Genomic DNA, 23,729 nt, shown 5'->3' with positions numbered 1-23,729 from the left:
CACAGACTTTTAATAATATTCAAGCCTCTCATTGCATTAGCGTTAGCAATATATTGTTAAGGCAAAAATCTGTAGTCACATTACACACAAATTGGAAATGCAGAAATGAAAACCTTAACTAATGTATGTCACCAGTCTTATATCATTGAAGAAAGGCCTTTTATTGATACTCACATCACTTTGGATCTGCATCATATTTCTGGCCAGTTGCAGACTCATAGAATCAGGCAAAGTAACGTAATGTCTAATCAGCTGCTTGTAGCCAGTATTGGTGGCCACCTCCTGAGCTTTCTTGGCCGCCATCACGCTGAACATGTCAATCGGCGTGTGATACTTGATCTTGGACTTCTCATAGTCCTTCTTGTATTCTCTCTCACTCTGCATTTTGGCAACGTTCATGTAATGGACCAGCTTAGGGTCATCCTGCAAGCTGCGGAAGCCGACATGTTTGCCCCTGGTCTTCTCATAGGCCAACTTGTATTTGTACTGTTGAAACAGAAATGCAGTCGCATAGTTAAGACACCTGACCCGACTGTCACCTCAGTGTGGAGCACGAGCAGTTAACCTAATCTGGCTGTTAACTGTGGCTTATCTGGCCTTTTCAAATTCTGCCTCTCTCCTTATTAATTCTAGCATTTTAAATTACCTATATAATATTAATAACTAGCTGCATAATTCAATCTTTATAATTGACTCAACATACTATACGTCATGAATGTTAGCAAATTTACTTTCACAAATTTAAAGGAAAAAATACAGAAATGCAAACACAAAAAACTTACATCGCTGGCAATATCTCTGGAAGCCTTTGCTGCCTTAATCGAAATGGCGTCAGGTTTCAGGTCGTATCCTTTCTTTTTCAGGTTTTCCCAACCTAACTTGTAAGCTTTCTGTAGAAAGAATAAGAACATTATGTGCCGTCGTCAAATGCAACTGTCTGAATTCAGCAAATGTAAGCTTCCGATTATTATAGTGGATAAGTAAGAACATATCGAGACAAGAGTCTGTCTGCTTGCAAACATTTCTAAAATCCTGTTTTCGCTTAGCCACTTTGGGGCATTGAGTGTTACCTGAAGAGGGAAAAATGAATTTAAATGAATTTAGCAAAAGGCTGCAACATAACAAAATGTGAAAAAATGAAGAGGCCGGAATACGTTCTGAATACGAGGGTTTAGTTTTATAATAGTGCCCAAGATGCCCGATGACAATTTGTCATCACATCAATGCTCAAAAAGAATGGGTTTATGTGACAATTTAAAAAAAAAGATATGCAAAAATATATGTATGTAACATTTTGAAAATGATGTGTTTCTTAAAACAAATTCATAAGCAAATATTCAAAACATGTTACAAAAATGAACAGGAGCCTCACAATATTATCTTGTGCAACTAATGTGTTGTCTCATTTAAGAACCGTTTGAAATTATTTGTAAAAGGTAATAAATTGTAATAATGATGTCATTTGTCTTCCGTGCAGGGCTTCTTGGAAGAATTGTGACAAATGTTAGAGCCACCAAGGTAAGTCAGCTGCAGCGCATCAGCACAACTACACAACTCCACTGGGACTCCAAAACGAATAGCAAGGTCACGGCAGAAACAAAATGTATTTGTAGTAAGTGAATACAATCAAACATACAGTACATAAAAAGAGCAGATATTATGGCCAATTATTAAAATCCAGACACACCACTCTAGAAAGGATTCTAGAAAGGATTTGAACCACAAAATGGCTCCACCACCGTCAATCAGTAATAACATTACACAGATAAAGGAATAAAAAGGGATTCAAATCAAACTGTGTTAAATAATATTACAAGACTGTTAATCCCTTTAGAATTAAACTCGTACTAAAACATAAAGAAATCAGTCGGCATTACCTCACTCATGTTAATCTGGTTGGCTTTGGAAAGAACAATTTCAGGAATATCAGGCATTAAATGGATTTTGGTCTTCTGAACATCCCAGGCAGCTTTGTAAGCTTTCTGTTATGAAATAAAAAACAGTTACGTGTGGTTTTAACAAGGAACAATGCCATCTTTTATTTTAGGCAGTAAAAGTGCAAGTCACTTGAAGTTAATGTACAGATTTTTACTCACTAACCTGATTCATGGTCTGAGCATTGGATTTAGCTAAAACCATATCCATGGAGTCCATTAGTTTTTTAAACTGGAAGGTATCTGGGGGCTGGCGGTACTTCTTCTCACTCTTGATCTCTGAGCCCTTTTTGGCAGTTTCAACTTCCAGGGAACCAATGGGTACCCATCCAATTCCTCTGAACCAGCTATTATAATCACTCTTGTATTCATTCTGGTGGAAACAAAAAGGACAAACATACACTTTGACAAGGAAAGACAAATTACTGTTTACGAGGGTATGAGACAGTCCTCAGTAAAAGATATGGAGTGTAGTGTCTTACTATATGTGTAGTAATTGTTTGATAGCGATTAGATAATAACACAGGAGTCGTAGGACATGTCAGAACTATTAGGAAGAAGACTTGCATGCTTATGAGTCGAAGGGATGTCCTTTGTTAATATCAGTCCCTGTCCATATCACAAACTTGTCTTTATTTAATATAAAGTAAACGTACACGATAGAATTAACAGAAAAGGCAATTCATTTATTTATCAGTTTGAATCAATTATTAAATAAAATTGGAACACATGAAGAACTAAAATATGAAGTGTCTAGTATAGTTAATTAATGGAAAATATACTTGTATATCTTCTTCAGTCTGAAGATAACCATTTGAAAATAAACAAGAAATCTAATTTCTGTGTGTTGGTAGCGTTAAGTCTAGACGTTTGGTCACACTTTGGAACAGCGAGAGCTTAACTACGATAACAACATTCATTTCTAGAGGACGTTTTCATACAAATGATTGAGCTCAGACTGTTACGTCTACTACGTCTTCATCATATACATTTTTTGATGAAGGAAACATTCAATTTCACACACTAGACCAGCGTTTCTCAACCTTTAAGTATTTGCGACCTGAGTTTTTATAAGTTTTAATTGCACCCCCCTAACGTTTTTTTGAAACCTTAATAAAATTTATTCCTATATTTTTTGCTTCTAATACACCGCTACAAGTTTAAAATGTTCCTACGAATAGCGAAATTACGCCACATATGGAAACATTTGCGCCCCTTTTTTTGTCAGGGGGCGCGCCCCACAGTTTGAGAACCGCTGCACTAGTGCAAAAAGGGCTTTGCAAAGAAAATGTCATTTTGTTTACTCTTACATATTATTTAATCTTTAATATGTTAAAAATATAATGGAAATGCTATAAGTTAATACTATAATCAATACTCGTATTATATTTTGTACACAGTGGTTCACATTACAATGTGTAAATGGAGAATAATATTTAGCGCACAGGCTAATATTTTTTTATTAATTAATAACTATATTTGAAATGCTTCAAACAGATAGGTAAGTTATTGTTTAATAATATTTCATTTTAAATATTAAGGAAGTTGTATAACCAGTTGTGGCTCTGGCATATTTATGACCCTACTAGCTCAGATAAGAACTTTTATTGAGTGCTCTGGCTTGGAGGAGTTTGAGGAGAGTTGACTAGAGTGGGCTAGGTGTGCAGGGACACATTTTAAATTCTATGAGCCATTAACCCCCCAGGAAGAAAGGACGTCATGGAAGGGATAGCTGGAATGTGCAGCACCTCCAGGAGAAAAGCACAGTCTGGAATGGAGATGAGTCTGCCTGCCTGAGGTGAATCACTGACACCTCCACTCTGCAAGAAGTGTGTCAAAGAACATTGGATAAATGAGGCCTGCAAACTGGCCATGTGGTCTCTGTCCCCCTCTCAGCTGTCCTGTGAAAACAGACCATTCTGCCGGTTTCTGTCATTTCCCATCCTGGAGAGATGCCATCAAGGGCCATGCCAGACTAGGCTGGACTGGAAACTAATATAACATACTAAGACAGAGAGCCACCTTTTATCAGGTTGTATTATTTTATCAACACTCATCTATACTCTGCTTATATTTTTGCATATTATCTATAATTTATGAATAAATGTGTAACTTTCTCTCCTGGTTCTCTATATAACTACCTGGCTTACAGATGTGAAAGAATTGGGGGAGTGCTGAACTACAACAGAGCTCAATCCCGACAGTCTGGTACGTGTATAGGATTTGGGGCATTCTGTTAAAAGTCTATGTGAATGGGGTCACCCTAGGACCCAACCATGTAAATACATGATAAAATGGGATGTCTTTAGCGTTAGCCATTAGGACATAACCAACTCCTGGACATGTAGAAGCAGTTCTAAATGTTTGCCTGATTTTCCGCTGTGTTTTGTGCAGTAGACCAAAATGCTTACATCACTCTGAATGTGCATCATTTTCCGAGCCTGCTCAACATTCATGGCATCAGGAAGAAGGGAGTAGTGGTGAATCAGGTGCTTGTAGTTGGTGTTGCTTATGACAGACATGGCTTGCTTGGCGGCATTCACGCTGAACATGTCTGCTGGTGTGTGGTACTTGGTCTTGGACTTCTCGTAGTCCTTCTTGTATTCTCTGTCACTCTGCATCTTCGCTACACGCATGTAGTGCACCAGCTTGGGATCATCCTGCAGACTTCGGAAGCCAACGTGTTTGCCTCGTGCTTTTTCATAGGCCAACTTATACTTGTACTGTGGAAAGAAAATGCTGGTCATAATTACATTCAAACAATAAATACTGAAAATAAAGCAGCACTTACATTATAACTATGAAGCATTATAATAAAACAAAGCATTGCTAAAATGATATAAAACTATTAAGGATTTGCTGGACTTACTGTATGCTTCAGTTCACAAGTGATGATGCGTTTAAGGTGACTTTTTAATTCCAGTTAAACTAGACAATATAAACACAGATGAAAATCCTCAAAGCGTCTTTCACACTTACATCACTGGCTATGTTCCTGGAAGCTTTAGCTGCAACTACAGGAATGGCATCTGGTCTCAAGTCGTACCCCTTTGCAAGATGCTTGATCCAGCTATCTTTGTAGTGAGCCTGCGTAAAACAAAAGACGGGTTCAAATGTAACAATGTCGCCACTCACGTCAAACAAGTCTAATACGGGATTATTCCGTTAGCCATTCTAGAAGAGGCTCTACTGCTCAGTGTTATTACTTTATTACCTTATTTATGTGCTTTCTCAGACAGTAAGCATAACATATCGAGTAAGAAATATGCATTAAGGAACAATTATAAATTAAAGAAAGTATTGATAAAGGTCAGTTTATAGTAATAAAACGATGTTCAGTAATTTTCGTTGTCTAAACCTCAACGGTCCAGTTCAAGTATTTAAAGCAGACATTAATACTGGATGGTGTGCCAGTCCACCACATGCACTGATACCGGATTGCCACCAGGCTGGTTTAGAGTAACTGATTTCTTTTGATTGTAATAAGAAACTGAAGATCTGTATATGAATGTTTGGACAATAGACAGACATCATGGAAACGGAGACCAACTGTGGTTTGAACCCCAGACTCTGAGCGGAAAGTGGACAGCTTTAGCCTTGGTGCCACTGTGATACCTCGGCATGAATGTGTAGAGCAGATGGTGCATGTAGTGTATGCTATCAACTGAGGGCAAACAGTCTATTAAATTTCATTAAACATCTATTAGTGGCCTTTTAGCAGCCATTACTGTGCTGTTACTTAACATGATTATTATGTTCTAATGTAAATCTGCTTTTTAGGTAAACAGATTAGTCATTTTAGCCAATTTGCTCATAGCAGTGAACTCAAATTAAAGAGTTAACAGAGCTAAAAGGCTGCCTTTTACAATTTACAGCTTTCTTTGTGCAGATGCATTAGAAATATTTGGATGAGAAGAGGCCATTATTCTGCTGATCTTACATTTCCAATATATCATCAAGTTGAAATGTGAACATTCTGACAGTGCTGCTCACTGCTGTACCACAAGACAACTCGGTCACACATCAGCAGTGCTTGTGGTGAAGAAATACTTTGTGACATTTGTGTGGTGGGCCGTTTGCTGTGTTCTTTAGAAAGTGTGATCGAAGAGCATAAGCTGACTTCCACCGTACTTTCTGCCCTCATACTTTTTAAATGCTTTTGTCCTTCCTTCTTCCTCTTTATTCCAGTTGGCTTAAGATGAAGACTTGACCCCCTCAGTCCTTCCTCATCACACATTCCCTGCAATCCAGGTAGCTTTTCTCGGGCAGTATGTGGAGCACAGTTGCATTTGATATTCCAGGTTTTATCTCACAAATGAATTATAAAGCAGAACCTCTCTTAACCTAAGTGTGATTTACTGTAACTCAACATTGGTTTTGTCTTTTTAACCATTTGTAAATTCTGCTTTGTTTTTGGTCATGAGGAGGCCAGCAGGACAAGACGTCCTTCACATAAATGGCGCCCTCCACTGTAATGGAGAGTAATATCTGCCATGTAGGTGAGTTGTGTTTTGTGTTTCATTTAATTAATGTCTAACAATATCCAGTTTTAAAGATGTTTAACCTGGCAGCTAAGCACACAACATAAACTGCTTCTTAATCAGGTTGTACAATTTTGACATTTTAGCTTTGCCTACATTTTGGAGTGAATCTGTGTATGAATATCACGCATAACTTTCTCTCGTGTCTGTCCTGCCAGTCTGTCTAATTACCTGGGGTTATGGCTGTTAAAGAAAGGGGGACATGTTGAAATACAGTAGCAGTCAGCTCTGACGGTAGCCAGGGCTCTAGATGGGGTTTGGGATGTTCTGTTCAGGTCTACGCAGGGAGAACAGGGTCACACTCAAATCTACCATCACAAAACAAACACTCACTTTATAATTGAAAAGCTCAGTTCCAAAATCAGCTAAGTACAACAGATACATTTTGGAGATAAATAGGAAAATCTGGGTCCGTAAGCAGATTTTGAAACTAAATCCATAAAACTATAGCGCTACACTGTTGCAATTAGCAGGTTTTGAAGCTCAAACATATTTTCGGCGCATGACCAACTGCATGAAAAGTCACAATCACGTGTTCACTAAATTTTACTAAAAGGTGTAATTAGCAGATTTTGGAACTCGCATCTTCAATTATATGTAATCTTTTTTCTTCCTACTCTTCCTATCATTTTACACTTACTTACAATAAACTAAATTTGCCACATATCAGCCCAGAACTGAACTGTGAGTAGATCCTTCTGTTATGATTCTGTTCACATTAAGGCATATGGTAATCCTTCTAGCATTGGTCATCTCAATGTTAGTGTTTCATTGTAAATGATATCATTAATCCATCCATTTGTGCTGATATCTACTGCTTAATGCAATTTTAGAGTTACATGTAGCCAAGAAACATCGAGATAAGGCAGGGCCCGGTACAGAACTGGTCTCCAGTTCCTCACAGGGCATATGCACGCAGACTCCCACACTGACTCATATCTGGCCAAATCGCCGCCATTGCTTGACCTAGCAGTCATGTCCCTTAAATTAAGCACTTGAAGAAAAATTAGTAGCTACACAAGAGAATACGTAAGCTGTAAACTGAGCCATTCATTCATTTACATCAACAAACCAGAAATAACCATTACACTCATCTAACATAGAAGTCATTCCCCACAGCTTAGTCCATTGCCTTGTGTGCGTAAGCCACTCCTCGACTAGTGTGCCACCGGGTACTGTGCCAAAAGCCTAATGAAAAACAATTCTGCTCACATTAGATTCATGTCTGCCTTTCTGGAATCACTCTTGAAATATTTCGTTTTAGGGAATTCAATTTGTCAAAACACATTTCACATCACAGAGCCGATATGACATGAATTTTCTTTTTCTTTTTTTTTTTTTTTACTGGATACTTCTAGTTCCATAATGTCTGTATTTGGATTTCTGTCATTCTCTCTGCTGGGTAATTTATTTACTGCCATCTTCTCTGAAATAGTACTGCTGGGCTGAGATCTCCAGTTGCTGGAATTACAAGCGGAATCACAAGTGTGACAAACGTTCTGACGAGACACCTCAGTAGAGACAGTCTTCATAGTTGGAGAACCTCAGACCAGCACAGTGTTCCTCTCTTTGTAATAATTAATTCTTTATTTATTTGTCACATACATAGTTATACAGGACAACACGCAGTGAAATGCATCTTTCTTGCATACCCCTTGGGGTCAGAGCGCAGGGTCAGCCATTGTACAGCGCCCCTGGAGCAATTGAAGGTTAAGGGCCTTGCTCAAGGACCCAGCAGAGTAGCATCTCTTTTGGCAGTGACGGGGATTCGAACCGGCAACCTTCACTTGATTATATCCATGAATTCCTGCTCTTACTCTTCACTATTGGTGTTTTCCCAGTTTGAATTTGGATAAAATAAGTTGCACACGGGTCATCTGACAATTGGTGGGGTTGTAGCCCGCTGTCATTGTCATTCGTCTAGTCCAGTGGTTCCCAAACTCAGCCCTGGGAACCCCCAGGTGGCTGCAGGTTTTTGTTCCAACCCACTTCTGTTTTTTAATTGGACTTGTAAACTAATTAAGTCAGCTTTTATTTCCTAGTTTCTGTGTTTTGGAGTCAATGTAGAAATTACAGAGTAAAGTTTTTTATTAAAATGTTTTAAGCAGTTACATGGTGATAATGTATTTTTTTTGTTTGTTTTTACTTTTTAACAATATTTTAATGTTGGTTTTCATTCTGTTTTTCCAAGAGTTCTGGTTATTTAATCCGTGATTTACTAATCAGAGGGTCTGATGCTGAAGCAGTTGGTGCCTTTCATCATTCAGTGTCATTTGCTCAAGTGTCTGCTCCTCTTGTTTTTAATTGTCATTATTTGGATAAAATGAAGGCAGCAAACTACATAGAAAAAGAGCAAAATAACAGGAGGACAACAAAAGAGAGTTAAGCATTTAAATCTATAGTAAAAGTATAAATATTTCAAAATGTAAAAATCAGACTGCTGTGCCTCTCTGAATGCAGAATAAGAGAAGAGAAAAGCCAACTACCGGTAATTAAATGAGATCAGTTATTAGCACTGATTGGGATTCTGGTTGGAACAAAAACCAGCAACCACAGGGGGTCCCCAGGATGGAGTCTGGAAACCGCGGCTCTATCCAGATGTTCTCTATGGTATAAGGCCACCATCTTATCTTTTGTAGAGGACCAGCCCCAACTTTTCCAGCTTGACGATGTTTGCTATCCATTGTATTTATATTATGCTCTACTAGTCTTCATCTTTAGGGTTCATTTGGGTTTCCATTATTACTATAATATCATTGTGCAATGCCTTTACCCAGAGTGAAGTTCAAAGCTGGAGAAAGCAAAAATAAAGTGGTTTGGTTGTCCAGTGAACTGAAGAAAGGTGAACCACTCTTCCCTTGGCCATGTATTGGAGTTTGAAAAATTTAAACTGCTCCTTGTGATTGAAAGTAGCATAACATGAATTCATTTTTTTTCTCTCTGCTTCATTCATTGCAAAACAAATAAAATCCAAACTCTCTCAATAGCTCAATAGTATTTACCTCACTTATATTTAAAGCGTTGATCTTAGCCTGTAAGAACTGTGGACTGTCAGCCGGCAGGTGGTACTTGTGCTTCACTTTCTCTCCAGATGCTCTGTAGGCAATCTGGGGGACAAAAAGAGAAGTCATTGAAAAGCAGGTGCGTGCTTAACGTGCAATAAATCTCTCCACTCTATTACATTGCATTTCTAAAAAACCCCATATTTAGTTATAATACATAGTATCTGGGAAATGTACATTTTATTTGAAGATTAATATGAAAGACAAAATGAAACATTGAAGGGAAAACTTTGGACTTGTGCCTTACGTCATCAAGCTGTTTGGTGTTGGTTTTTGCGAGCACCATATTCATGGAGTCTGGCAAACTTGTAAATTTGATTGTGTCCGGATGCTGCCGGTATTTGTTTTCATTAAGAGCTTCTCCTGCTTTCTTAGCTTTCTCAACATCCAATGAACCAATGGGGATCCAGCCAATACCTTTGAACCAGCTGTTATAATCCGATTTATATTCATTCTAAAAAAGAAAAAGAAATGCACTTCAGAATACTCTTTGAATGTAATCACTTTTATTTATTAATTAAATATGCTAGGAAAATTAACTAAAGAGAAACCACATATTATAATACATTACTGATTTATAATAACAGAAATTAGAATATACAGTACCATAAATCCTACCAGTTTACACCTGGCCTCTCATGCATTTTTGTTGGATTTTTAAATTGCTCTGGGGTGGTGCATGTTGTGAAAGTTGCTATATACCAAAACAACATATAAATTGATTGAAACTCATATTAAGAGCCATTGCTTTATTAAGAAGGTCTAATGTGCACATTCTTAATCAAATAGTAAAATATTATCATAAAAACCACCCAGGCACAAGTATGGCTAGTTTCTTCTCTACATCACTGGTGCCCTTCTCGGACCAGTGCTAGATAATACTTTTCAGGGTTCCTCTTTCCCCAGTGTTACTACACAAGGGGTGAGCCCTAACTTGAGACTGCTGCTTCTCAACCTTTTAGAGGACATTTAAAATTCTCTTGTACTTCTAACATAAAATAAAGACCATATGTAAAATATAGTATGCCACCAGATCATTCCTGGACTCTCCTAAAAATGGGCACCCACTTATAGGACCTCGCATTTCTAATCCTGAGGTGATTCTCTTTGTCCTCGTCTAAATATTATTGTGACTTTTGAAAAGTATGTAAAATAGAGCATTAAAACCCCCCCCCGATATATTTTTTCCCTTACATTATAATATTAGTACACTTTCTTTGCTCTTGACAGTTGTTGCTAACAAGCCAAACTCAGAGAAGCGTAATGAATTGGGTGATGAGCCTAACATTGTCCGTGCCTTGCAGTTGTTCAGGAAAGCCCTTGAGAAATGAGGCCTTCTGGGAGTGGTGCTTGAAAATGAGACAGAGGGTCCCACAAGGTGCTAATGGGTGTGGAGAATGGGAGAGTGACTGATCCAAAGTGCTCCCCGTCCTGTAGTGTGCTAGCCAAATGTGCCATTGTTATCTTGGACCGTCCAAATGATGAAGAGCTGCCATTATTTTCGTGTATTTTTTCTTAAATTCCCTAAGATCTCTATGTACATCATACAGTTTATGTGTGTGAGTGTGTTTGTGGGTATGCTGGATATTGTATTTAATGCATTGGAACTGTTTTGTAGTTGTGCATGAGCTTGTCTTTGGGTTATATTTGGTGCTCAATCCACTGTAGAATTCCTAAAATATACTTTTAAATGTGTAATGTACATAAAAATACAAACAACAAGCCATTAACTTGATTGTCGGTCCACTGTGCTGTCATAAGGTCCTGTCATGTCATGGTCTAATTTGCTTAATAAAGACCAGGGTCATGTGGGAGACTAGATCCTATCCCTGACCCTGGTCTGGATTAAGCGGTTTAGAAAATGACATGACATAAGATATTGTGCCTTAAGTTCTTGGCTCTGTCGCCAGTACTACTCGAGTACCATAAATTTGTGAAACAACCTGAGTTTCACCACATGTTAAATTTACACCATTAGCAGATACATTTTCACGTCATCTGCAAACGTTTTCTCGATATCCAAAAGCATGACAGAATTTCTTCTGTTACAAAATGTGGAAAGCGTTTACATGCACTGCAAAAATCCTCTGCCCCGGGTACATGGCCACCAGTGAGACACCAGATTAAGGATCCTGGCCTGGAATGAAAGTGATCGCTGCTGCTAGGCCTGTCCCTAAATGAGAGGTACACGGCAGAGCTGGCAGTGTGAAAGTCCACAGAGCCTCATGGAAGGAGCCAGGGAGGAAGTAGACTGCAATAACCTTTGCTTTCCACTCCAAAAACCTTAAAAAGCCAAAACCTAATTTTAGTGAGTTTTGCATTTTGCAATTGTGATGTCACATGCAAAACTAATGTTAGGTGCATTTTTGCTAAACTGTAAGTGAAACGAGACTGTCCATTCAGTCTTTGTTTAACCTTCTTATTGTCATTCCTTGTGATTACTTTATAAAGATTACTATATACAATCCTCTCCTTGAATGATAGACAAACTCCACTACATTTCATTATTTAAATAGGCACAACTGAACAGAGCTCATTTAGCAGCGAGAGGGGTATGACTGCTGAGAACTTACATCACTCTGAATGTGCATCATGTTTCTGTTCAGCTCGATATTCATGGCGTCTGGAAGGAGAGAGTAGTGGTGGATCAGCTGCTTGTAGCCGGTATTGGTGGCCACCTCTTGGGCTTTTTTGGCGGCTGTGATGCTGAACATGTCCAGAGGAGTGTGATACTTTGTCTTGGACTTTTCATATTCCTTCTTATACTCGCGTTCCGACTGCATCTTTGCAACCTGCATGTAATGCACCAGCTTGGGGTCGTCCTGCAAGCTGCGGAAGCCAACTTGCTTACCTTTTGCCTTCTCATAGGCCAGTTTGTACTTGTACTGTAAAGACAGGAGAACTTCATTAAGACCTCTTTGTTTAATTGCATGTTAATAAGCACAGAACATATCAGAATTGCTATGTACTTTCTAGAGCTAGCCAGACATCATATTTAGAATATCCTAGATTATTAAATCCTAGATTTGTGTTTTGCTTTGAAGTTTGTAAAGCAATTAAGCTGCATATGAAATCTTTTTCCCCTCTAAGTGTCTGTGTAGGTCCATTGTGTGGGTAAGCAGGACTACAACGTGACCATTTACACATTTAAGGAGGAATGACGAGGTACAAGAGACGACTTTGTTCACACCACAACATTGTCTCAGTACAAAGGTAAGACATAAAAACAGGTAATTGCAACTTGACTTTAGGGAGGCCATCCTTCAGGTAGTAAGTAGGCCACTGGAGCCTCAATACCTAATAGGGAACTTGGACCTCAGGTCAGGGAAAAAGTACTTTCAGAAACATAATCGACCGTAAATGCAACAAAAACAGAGTTAATCCTAATATCTCAGAAGAAACACAACACAGTGTCATCTCCATTAAAGCTTCACTTAAAATTTCCTAATGATAAAAGTCTGACGATTATTCCAAGAGAGCACAAGCTGTCATGTAAATCTCCCAATGATTCTTTAGGCCTAAACTGCTGTATAATAATCCATTTGTTTTCTGAGCCTGCTTCTTCCATGCAAAGGCTTCATGAAGTCAGTGCCTAAAATAGTGACATCAGGTGCAAATTAGGAATTAACTGTGGGTGGGATGCCAGTGTGACACACAGCTGAGTCATGCATTCACACGTCCACACTCACTCATACTGGACAGATTTAGAGTCCTCAATTAGCTTAGCATGCAAGTGTTGGGGACTTGGAAGAAGACAAGAGTAACCAGAGAAAACCCACATGGATAAGCGGAGAATGTTCACATTTATCACACTGTGATTCATCTCACTTGAGACCAGAGTCACCTGAGCTGACTGCTGCACACTCTACATAATCGTGTAGAAAATTAATGAAACTGAACAACGCAGGAAGGAAGCATATCAGAGAGTGCTTTAGATCTATGCCTGCTAGAGGTCGTGTGCCTTTGGTGTTTCTGTACATACTGCACTTCACTCACGTTCACATTTTCCATCACATTTGGCTAAAACGCGTGACAAGTGTCACAAGAAATATCACTGAAGGGCTCTCTTGTATGCACTTGATAGAGTAATGGTGCAGTCTGAAATGTCAATGGTCACATTGTGTTAAACTTGTGCTTCACAATCGAGACTACATTTACCAGCAGGGGGTCTCAATTGTGAACCACAAGTTTAACACTAGGCCAATGTGGCCATAGACTTTTCAGATTTCAGTTTTCCACCAGCAGGGGGTGGAAAATTGAAATGCAATCCAGACATGCAAACATCAGGCGCTAATCATAGGTATTGTAATATTATTACACAACGGTTAATATTCAACCAGTGGATAACGTCAGGCTCAGAGATAAAGCATTAATTACATATCGAGACATATTGTATTTATTGATTTTTAGTACAGAATAATATAAATAGAAAAAATATGTAGGAATACCTAAATAATAATTTGAACATTCTGAAGTCTGACTGTTTAATTCAAAATGCCTGAATAAGTTCACTTGGTTGTTTATGGCATTGGTCACTGATGGGTAAACTTACATCACTGGCAATGTTTCTGGAGGCTTTGGCTGCAATTATAGGAATGGCATCTTCCTTCAGATTGTGACCTTTGAGAAGTGTCTTTTTCCAGTTGTATTTGTAATAATTCTAAAAAAAGAAAAGAGGACATTTGAGTTAATCACGCAGAACTGCACTTTCTCCATGTCACTGTCTGACTGTCTGCAACATAATGACATGCCAGATTATTAAGAGTAGAACAGACTCCATTTCCAAACACACACTTAATAATTTACACTTATACTATGCTGTAATGCTGCATTGGAGTAACATATTTTATTTCTTTGTTCTGCTCTTTGTATAAATATAATGGACACTGTAGAAAAATACACCCAAATTCTTCAGTGTTAGGGTTAAATCCAATTTACTTGTCTTTATTGTTTCATCAGTCCACATAACTGACTGAATCACCGTATTTATGAGCTCACCTCGCTGATATTGATGGCATTGAATTTGGCTTGCAGCAGTGTAGGGGCGTCTGGTGGGAGATGATAGGTGTGTTTGATCTCTTCAGCGCCTGATCGGTATTCCCTCTGAAAGAAGAAGTTGTACTTGTAACTAGCAGGTAAAATACAGCATGTGAAATAATACACCAAATGTACAAATCACAACAGATATCAGGTAGATATATTGGAACTAGGGGGTTCACGCCTCTGCTGCTCGCGTTGTGAAGAGGGGGGCTGAATGCACCCCAAGGAGATACCGTTGCTCCTCCGAAAGCCCCTCTTAAATGGTGATACAAAGGGAAACAAATAGTTTGTTTTTATTTTTTTTTTACCTCCTCTTTGCTCGATCAGCTTCTGTGTTGCTGCTGCCGTGCCCCATGATCTGCATTCTGTGCGGCGCTTCAAACATTTAAAAACCTGTACAGCAGCTGTCCTGCTCTTTGTGTTTTATTTCCCACCCCGGGCATGGTTAAATCTCTTGGCACAAAGTCTCGTCTCGTGGGATGTGAGTTCTTGATACTTTTTATTTTATACTTTAAAAATGGAATAAGAATCTGAAAATCTAACAACATCACATTAAAGTTTGATAAATTCTGAAAAGAATGATACCAAACATATATATGTATGTTTTAAAATAAGCCTGATTTAAAGCATGACAAAAAATGTGACATAAAAACGTCACCGTTGCACTTTTAGGCTTAGGATTTTATATATATATATATATAGAGTAGATATCTGTGCATATCTTTCAGTGTAGGCATCGATAATTTCAAAATACAAAGTCTTTTAGAGCCAGTATGGATTGTGGCTTTAGGACGTATTGTTTGACATTTACTTTTTTTTATTTATCATAGATGCTGTCATTGAGAAAGGCAAGGGGGTGACATGGTCCTTGTTTTTATCCAGTACATGTTACCCCATAATGTGATCCCAGAGATCATGAAAGAGCTGCTGATTAGGAGATTGTTTGTAAAAATTGTGCTGCCACAGAGCTAATCTAGAGGATAATGTGACTAAAACTCAATGGACACAGAGTGTTAAAAAATAAGAACAATAAAGCACCACGTGCAGCATATAGTACATTGGAGAACATGTTGTAACTTTACTCAAAAAGCTTCTGAGCACTTTCTGTCACCAAACTCCAACACTCAGAGGCTGAAAGGCCCTGAATTCCTCAAGCCAGATTTTATGATTTTTGGCCATTAAGTCTCTTGACTTACGTCGCTCAGCTGCTTGGCATTCAGCTTAGCCTGGACCATCACAGGGTTGTCTGTCACGCTGGTGAACTTGATGGTGTCAGGGTGCTGTCGGTACTTTTTCTCACTCAAGGCTTCTCCGGCCTTCTTTGCCTTCTCCACATCTAGAGAGCCAATTGGAATCCAGCCTGTACCTTTCATCCATCCGTCATAGTCGGATTTGTAGGCATTCTGTTGAAGAGATATTATTGATTCAGTGTTTACTGATAAAAAGTCAAAAGCAGTATTCTTACTAATCTGTTAACTTCTCCTATGAATTACTTTTAAAATCAAAGAAGAAGCCTTTTACCCCTCTATTAATTTGTCTGTTAGTGATACCACCAAATATTTAACATGAACATATGATGCATGCAAAATTAGAATACACTGAGAAGTTTATAACTAACACAAGAAACTATATGAGATCTAAACTCTACAACAACTTCACTGTACACACTTAATGTTTAACAAAGTTTAACTTTGTAGATGGACTCACATCACTCTGAATGTTCATCATGTTCTTGGAAAGTTCTATATTCATGGCGTCGGGCAGCATTGTGTAATGATGGATGAGCTGCTTATATCCCACGTTGCTTGCAATGTCCTGGGACTTCTTTGCAGCCATCACATTAAACATGTCCAGAGGAGTGTGGTACTTAGTTTTTGACTTCTCGTACTCCTTCTTGTATTCACGGTCGGACTGTATCTTCGCCACATGCATGTAGTGGACAAGTTTGGGGTCATCCTGCAGACTGCGGAAGCCAACATGGTGTCCCCTCTGTTTTTCATATTCCTTCTTATACTGATACTAATGAAATAAAATGAATAGCACATCATAATTATGCATTTGCAAAAAGAAGACTCATGGAAATGTGAAACACACCAATATTTAGTAATATGCAACAGAAGGTGCTCCGTATATTATTATAATAGATATTATATATACAAATGTAATAAAAGATACGATTCCAAAGAAATATTATGTATAAGAGTAACTCTTCTCATAGCATTCAAATGGCACAGAACTATGTTGTCGAGAGCCTCCTCTTCCTTCTTGGTAGGTTTATCTTTTGGGCTAAAGAGAGGAGAGTGGCAGGCACATCCAGAACTAGACTTGCTTGATAGTTCTGGTCAGCCTCATCCTCTTTACCTGGATCAGACATAACGGGCCCACTCCAGGAGTCAGCACATTTTAAATTCTAATGTATTTTTTTAGGGGAATATCTGTCATTTTATAAATGTGAGGGGTTGAACCCATGATAGTAGTGAGGATATTCCTGGTGTTTTCAGCATATGTTCTATACAGCCTAAAAGTTCAACTGAAATCAGCCTGGTGGTGGTTTGACTGAACATTTACAGTCCTCTTATATATATATATATATATATATATATATATCCTTGGTCATAAGTGAGAATATATAATATGAACTGTATATATTGACACACATATGTGGGTATATCTCATGGGTCTGACTAAAATTATTTGGAAAATTATGGATGTGACATCACCATTAACACAATTTCTGTTTGCTTTAGAATGAGAAATCACCAGAAGACTACTGATGTCACTTCCTGCCAGAATACCGTCAGACCTGCCCCTTCCGCTTCCTCCATTTCCTAAACCCTCACCAGTTCGTTGTTATTTTGGACCTGACTTCTGTCCAGAAAGCATCACTACAAGGAGGAAGTCATGCTGTGGTAATCAAGAGCCAACTACAGATCAGCTGTGACATATTTGGATTTTTGTTGCATTTATCTTGCAAATTCAGCACCAGACATTAAGTGATGTAACTTGTGGTGCCCCAAACCCTTTTCTGCTCCTGCTCTATTCCTTAACAATTATATTGAGCATATACAGTACAGACAGATACAGATATAGATGTATATTACAGACTACATAATTGTGATCCCTAATTAAAAGAGCTGAACCTAACTATTTTCAGGACTGAGTGCCCACACAATATCTAGATGACACAAACCTTTTGAAGCTTATGCATAAAACTTTTGCACATATGATCATCAGAAATATAACCAAACTGACATTTCAATTACGTGTACTTTCAAAGGTGATGATAGGAATGACTCAATTTAAAATTTATATTTCAAACATTAATTTAAAGAGGATGTCCGTCAAGACTGTTAGGTTAAGTAAAGCAGATTTAAGCTGCAGATTTCTTTCTTAAATGAAAACACAGAATGTAAGTCAGAAACTGAAACTGGAGGTTTCTTATGTACAGTGGATGATTATTGTTATTCAGGTTCAGGTATAATATTCTTTATATTCACAATTGAAAAGCAACAGAGAAGTTAAAAACACTTACATCACTGGCAGCTTTGCGAGCGGCCTTGGCAGCGATTATTGGAATAGCGTCGACCCTCAGGTCATATCCTTTGCGCTTCCTCTTTTCCCAGTCATGCTTATAGTAGCTCTGAACATAAGGAAATAAAGAATTACAATATCATATACACTTTTACACATTTGTAAAACTTTAACATTTTAACCAAACAAAATAAGAATGCCAATGCAAACTGCATATGGTATAGTCACTCGTATTTTCAGAGGTTGTGTATTACATTGTTTTTTATACAGATAGAAAAGACTAATTAAAGGTTACATGGTAAAACAAAAAAAGCCATTTTAGAAGCAATCCCTTCTCGGACTCCTAGGTGAGTTAGTGTTCTCATTTTCCCAAAGACGTATTTTCATAATGTGATCCATTTTTTGAACTGGCTCAGTGTGTGCAAATCTAACCCAGCAGCATCAGGCACCTCCAACATTGAACAGGAGGCCATCACGTCAGAGGGCATGCCAACCCACAGACACACACACACACACACACAGAGGTGCTCATTCAATGATCAGTTGCCAGTTGATCAAACAGCATGTCTTAGGGATGTGAAAGAAAACATTTCAATGTTGTTCAGCTGAAATGCGTTTAATTACATTTCATTGTTTCACCCAATATTGGTGGCTCTGTGGCTAAGGATCTGCGTTGGTATCTGTAAGGTTGCTGGTTCAAATCCCATTACTGCCAGTAAGAGATCCTACATCATTGGGCCCTTGAGCAAGACTCTTAATCTGAAAATTGCTCCTGGGGTGCTCTAGAACTGCTGACCCTACGGTGGCACCCCCAAAGGTCATGCAGAAAGACAATTTCCCTTCAGGGATTAATAAAGTACATCAAATCAAATAATTGATCTTACTAAGACGGATAAGTTCTTACTGATTTACGTCTACGGCTCACTTTCACTCTCTGTACAGTAGATGACTCCACTCTGCACCTCTGCAATCCATCTATATCAGCCATCATGGAGCACACCACACATGTGTCCACGTCACATTCTGCCTCACTATGAACCAGAATCAGGACAACATAAAAGGCACCCCGTAGGGTCCTGCATCCAGACGATCTGCAGGTAGCTCAGGAGAGAAAAATAGCTGCTACTCAACTTCCTGCTCCTGGGTTATTAAGTGGGTATATTAAGGGCAAAGCCTTGGTGTAATGTCTCATCCTTCACACTTACAGGGCTGATGTTGTACGCATTGACTTTAGCTTGAATCAGTTCAGGGACATCAGCAGGCAAGGAGTACTTGTGAATGATCTTCTCCCCTTCCTTTTTGTAGTTCAGCTAAAACGGAGGAGAAAAAAACATATTTTCATTTTAAAAAGTGTCACTGCTGAATGTGTAATTAACTTTAACTTTGGAAACTAAATACTTACAAATGGAAAGAAGCTGTCCACACTAGAGTTGTACTTACATCACTGAACTCCATAAACATACTGCACATTTTGTGGTGTAAATCACACACTGAACTCTTAAATGTGATGAAGATGCACCAGTGAAGAAGAAGATGGATTGAAACCAATATTTTTTGGTCGAGAATAGCCCCACATTCATTCAACTAAAATTTGAATGTCCCCACGATGCTACTCCTAACTGCAATGCCTGGTAACTTCTGCCACGTGTCAAAGGGTCTCCGTATGAAGAAGCTCCTCTTCCTATGTAGTCTTCTTTAGAGGAAATGTACCCCTCAGCAGCGTCTATCTGTGCTAGCATGCTGTTGCTGAAGAACTCGTTTGAAACTAAAAGCTTACATCCACCATAATTACCCCATTATATTTTTAAATATTTAACATTTGCCTAAGCTAAAACATTTAATCTTCAACATTTTGACATAGCTTATTTTCAGCAGACTTGGCATGGATTTCAAAGATCTTCTCTGGACTTCTTCTAGTGCCGTTGTGTCCTTTTTCATAATACTTTCTGAAATTTCCATTTCTATATTTTATATTTGTCATCACATGTTCTGTATATTTCACAGATATACTGCAGCATAAACACACACAGCTCGGGCGCTATATACCCTAACTTATTAGCCTTTTTAATTGCAGACAACAAGACTCTCAAGTGTTTCCCATAAGCTGGACCCTCGAGCTCTTATATAGCACTGAGGCCAGACTTAAACTGGGGTCTTCCAGTGACTCTCTCAAGACACCAGTACATTGGGCTGCTGAGTTAATGGAAAACATTAGGAGCTTAGGAGACATGAGTGTGTGGCTATAATGTGGCGAGGTAATGTGAGTAGCCAAATTCAAGGGTAGTCATCCATTTAACACTTAGCTGGGGGGGGGGTATTTAGGGTTTGAAACCCCCAAAATATCTATTACCAGTTCCAAATGATTGATAATAGAAGGAATTTTAATTTAGTTTCCTTCTCACTCCCAGCTACTGAGATTAATTTATGACTACTCCTTAATTGCAAGGCTAATAAAATCTAATGAGTACACTAAAGTAATATCAATATAAAATCCCAAAAGGAACGTTTTGTAAAGAAATTGAAAGAACAATAACTTACATCACTCCTTTGCTGTTGATTAATCTTAGCTTGCACTAATATGGGATCATTGTCAATCTGAGTGAAGGGGATAGTGTCCGGCTTCTGACGGTACTTTTTCTAAAAAACAGGGCAAAAGATGACAAATATTAGAAGACCAAGAAAAGAAAAATGTATTTGAAGAGTCAGGATCCAGTGGTTGTTAAGACAATTTCACAAACAACTTAGAGAAATCATTTTTTGACATGAATTTTCTCCACTCCGTTCTTTGTATTTGGAAAACCTTAATCAACAAAAGGAGTGCCAAGCGAGCAGCAGCTCAGCTCAGGCACACAGAGGTCCTCGGCTCCCTGTCCAACGGGTCGGCTTGACCGTGTTGCTCGCTTTTCTTCTTAAAATATTCAGAAACATATTTCATAATAATACTCACAACAGTTACTCTTGCATTACTGCTTGCCACACTAATGCCCTACAAGGTGCTCTTTGTCCTGATTTACCCCTGAGTTCAAAACCTGCTGCATTATTAGCCTCCTTTTTCTTTTCCCACATTGGACATGTGTGACAGTTACGCTAATAGCCCATTGCTTCCTATCGCACATCCTTGTGACTTTAGTGCCAGCTGTCATCTACCCTTAACTATTCAATTTGAAAGGGGCATGTGCCCAGAAAATCCCACCCACTGCCCAACTGAGACGTACAGTAAAGAGAGACCTGCTGCACCCAAATGGTGAAGCTGAACTCCGCTGCACACTCCCCACAGGTTAGTTATCCCCTCCATCTTCATCTAGTCGCTGACTTTTACTTACTGCACATCCTGCTCCAGATAGACTCCCCCCAGTTACCCCTCCCAGCATCCTAGCTGTGTTGCTCAGTGGGTTAAAGGTGTGACATTTGGCCCTTTTGTTATCCTGTAGTATCAGTATGTTACCTCATTCAAGATGGCTCCTGCTTTCTTGGCTTTTTCCACATCCATGGAACCAAAAGGAACCCATCCGATGCCCTTATGCCAGCTGTTGTAATCAGATCGATATTCATTCTTAACAACAGAAAAATCAAAGCTGTTAGAAAGATGTCATTGCAATTAAATGTGCATTAAAAAGAATGAAATACCTCATCGGTACATCTATGTTAATAATCATTTAATCTTTATTAACATTAGCAGTTGCTGTGATTTGACGATTTTCTTACCTCGCTTTGCAGTGAATACGATTTCTTTGCCAGGCTTACAGCGATGCTGTCAGGGGGGTAAAAGTAACGGTGCTGCAGCTGCTTGTAGTCCACATTGCTGGCAATGCCCTGGGACTTTTTGGCCAAGCTAACCAGGACCATGTCCAGCGGAGTGTGGTATTTTGTCTTGAGTTTCTCGTAATCTTTCTTATACTCGCGCTGAAACACAGAGCATGAACAGTCATTCTGAGTGCTCACATAGGCAGCCATGCAAGCACCACCGACTGACGGAGGAGATCTTCAGGGTTTGTGAAAAATGAACGTGAAACAAGGAGCAGCGCATTCACTCCGAAATGAAAATGTTTACATGATATTTTATAATCAGATGACAAATTCTGGGAAATGAAAGTGACTGAAGATGAATTTGATTCGGCTCTGGATTAATAACAGGCAGTACTATCCCCTAATATTCTGTGGTGATTTCTTTGCTTTTTCATACTTCATGTGACGCTGCTCAAGGTGAAAGATGCCAAATATAAAACAAAAACTAACAAATCTATTCCTGCAGGAACGTAAAAAATTCTTAACAATATATTTAATAATTTATTATAATCATAATAACATCCATTTTAAAAAACAGCACTAGCAAAATGAGCACTGTGGGAGAGTTTGCAGTAAGTAAGTGAAAACAGTGCAAAGGTACTTAAACGTCCGTGTTATTTGGCTTGTGTTGTGCAGCCCATCCCATATTCTCTAACACCAAATGAAAGCTCTAGGGCAGGGGTCTCAAACTCTCTGGTCCTGGGGGGTTACTGTGGCTGCAGTTTTCATTCGCACACTTTTCTTAATTGGTGCCCAGTTTTTGCTGCTAATTAGCTCTTTTGCTTTCATTTTAACTGACTTTCTATTGAAGACCCCTTCATTGTTTCTTTTTTCTTTAATTAGCAGCCAAACAATAACGACACACAAAAGGAGCCAACATGTGACCAGCTGACGTGTGTCCATCATACAGTATCTGAACGTGATGTCTTACATCCAGAAATGTACTGTAAGTGTATATTATGGAAATTCCAATGGTCCAAACTGAGCACCAGCAAGTAACAGGCCCGTAATTCAGGTGGCACGACCCCCTAGATGTGAGACACGGCTGAAACCTTCTGACTGGTAAGTAACTCTGAATGAACATATCCACTATATGTAATAAATGTTAGTCAAGTCATTTGATTTATGTAACTCTTACTGACGAGCGGCGTCAAGCCAGTACTGTACTCTTGGACAATGCAACTGAGTGTGAAGAAAGCATCGATCAGACCTTGAGACCTAAAGACGCTCGGATTTCACACTGCTGATTGAAGTGATTTCTAGAAAAACTTACTTCGCTCTGAATTTTTGCCACATGAACTGAATGTAAAATCTTGGGGTCATCTTGAATACTCAGAGCTCCCACCATCTTTCCTCTTGATTTTTCATATTGCTGTTTATACTTAACCTGAAAAGAATATAATACAGCGTATGTTTAATTGTGTGACTAGTTTGAAAGTTTGACACCATTTCTAAATTCACTTATTCACTTTATAAAAGGAAAAATAAAAAAGAGAAACCGGCACAGTTCATTAGACATTACAGACGTAAAAGGGGGCATGCTGGGAGTTTGAGTAAAAGCTGCTTTACACTGATAGATTCAGGGGCTTTTTAAATAATTTAATTGGATTTATAAATTACTTTACAATGAATGCATTAGCCCTCCTAGGGATTGTGACCTTGGTATAAAGAGGGTCTTATGTGTTTCAAAGATGCTCAGATCTCTGTTTTGTGAAGACACGTACTCCTGATAGGGCAACCATGGAAAACTGGTCAAGGACGCAGAACCAAAGTAAAGAACAATCCAGAACTGACCCTCATGAATGTCGTCATTAAATCTTTGGGGCAGAGTGGTG

The 23,729-nt window shown here is 38.7% G+C and overlaps 1 protein-coding gene across 1 annotated transcript in view; it reads right to left on the bottom strand.

The window, feature by feature from the left end:
* The window catches only part of neb (nebulin), a 164,031-nt gene that overhangs the window by 109,393 nt on the left and 30,909 nt on the right, over window positions 1-23,729 (bottom strand). The window contains 19 exon segments of the mRNA XM_051930946.1: window positions 175-486; window positions 783-890; window positions 1,878-1,982; window positions 2,101-2,307; window positions 4,346-4,657; window positions 4,914-5,021; window positions 9,478-9,582; window positions 9,785-9,991; window positions 12,111-12,422; window positions 14,090-14,197; window positions 14,536-14,640; window positions 15,774-15,980; window positions 16,285-16,596; window positions 18,110-18,217; window positions 19,314-19,418; window positions 20,647-20,745; window positions 21,554-21,661; window positions 21,814-22,011; window positions 23,168-23,281. Coding sequence (XP_051786906.1) covers window positions 175-486; window positions 783-890; window positions 1,878-1,982; window positions 2,101-2,307; window positions 4,346-4,657; window positions 4,914-5,021; window positions 9,478-9,582; window positions 9,785-9,991; window positions 12,111-12,422; window positions 14,090-14,197; window positions 14,536-14,640; window positions 15,774-15,980; window positions 16,285-16,596; window positions 18,110-18,217; window positions 19,314-19,418; window positions 20,647-20,745; window positions 21,554-21,661; window positions 21,814-22,011; window positions 23,168-23,281 — 3,240 coding nt within the window.

Source organism: Erpetoichthys calabaricus, chromosome 8 (assembly GCF_900747795.2).
Source record: "Erpetoichthys calabaricus chromosome 8, fErpCal1.3, whole genome shotgun sequence".
NCBI lineage: Eukaryota > Metazoa > Chordata > Cladistia > Polypteriformes > Polypteridae > Erpetoichthys > Erpetoichthys calabaricus.
The sequence above is the reverse complement of the archived record's forward strand: the minus strand, read 5'-3'. Positions and strand labels throughout refer to the sequence as shown.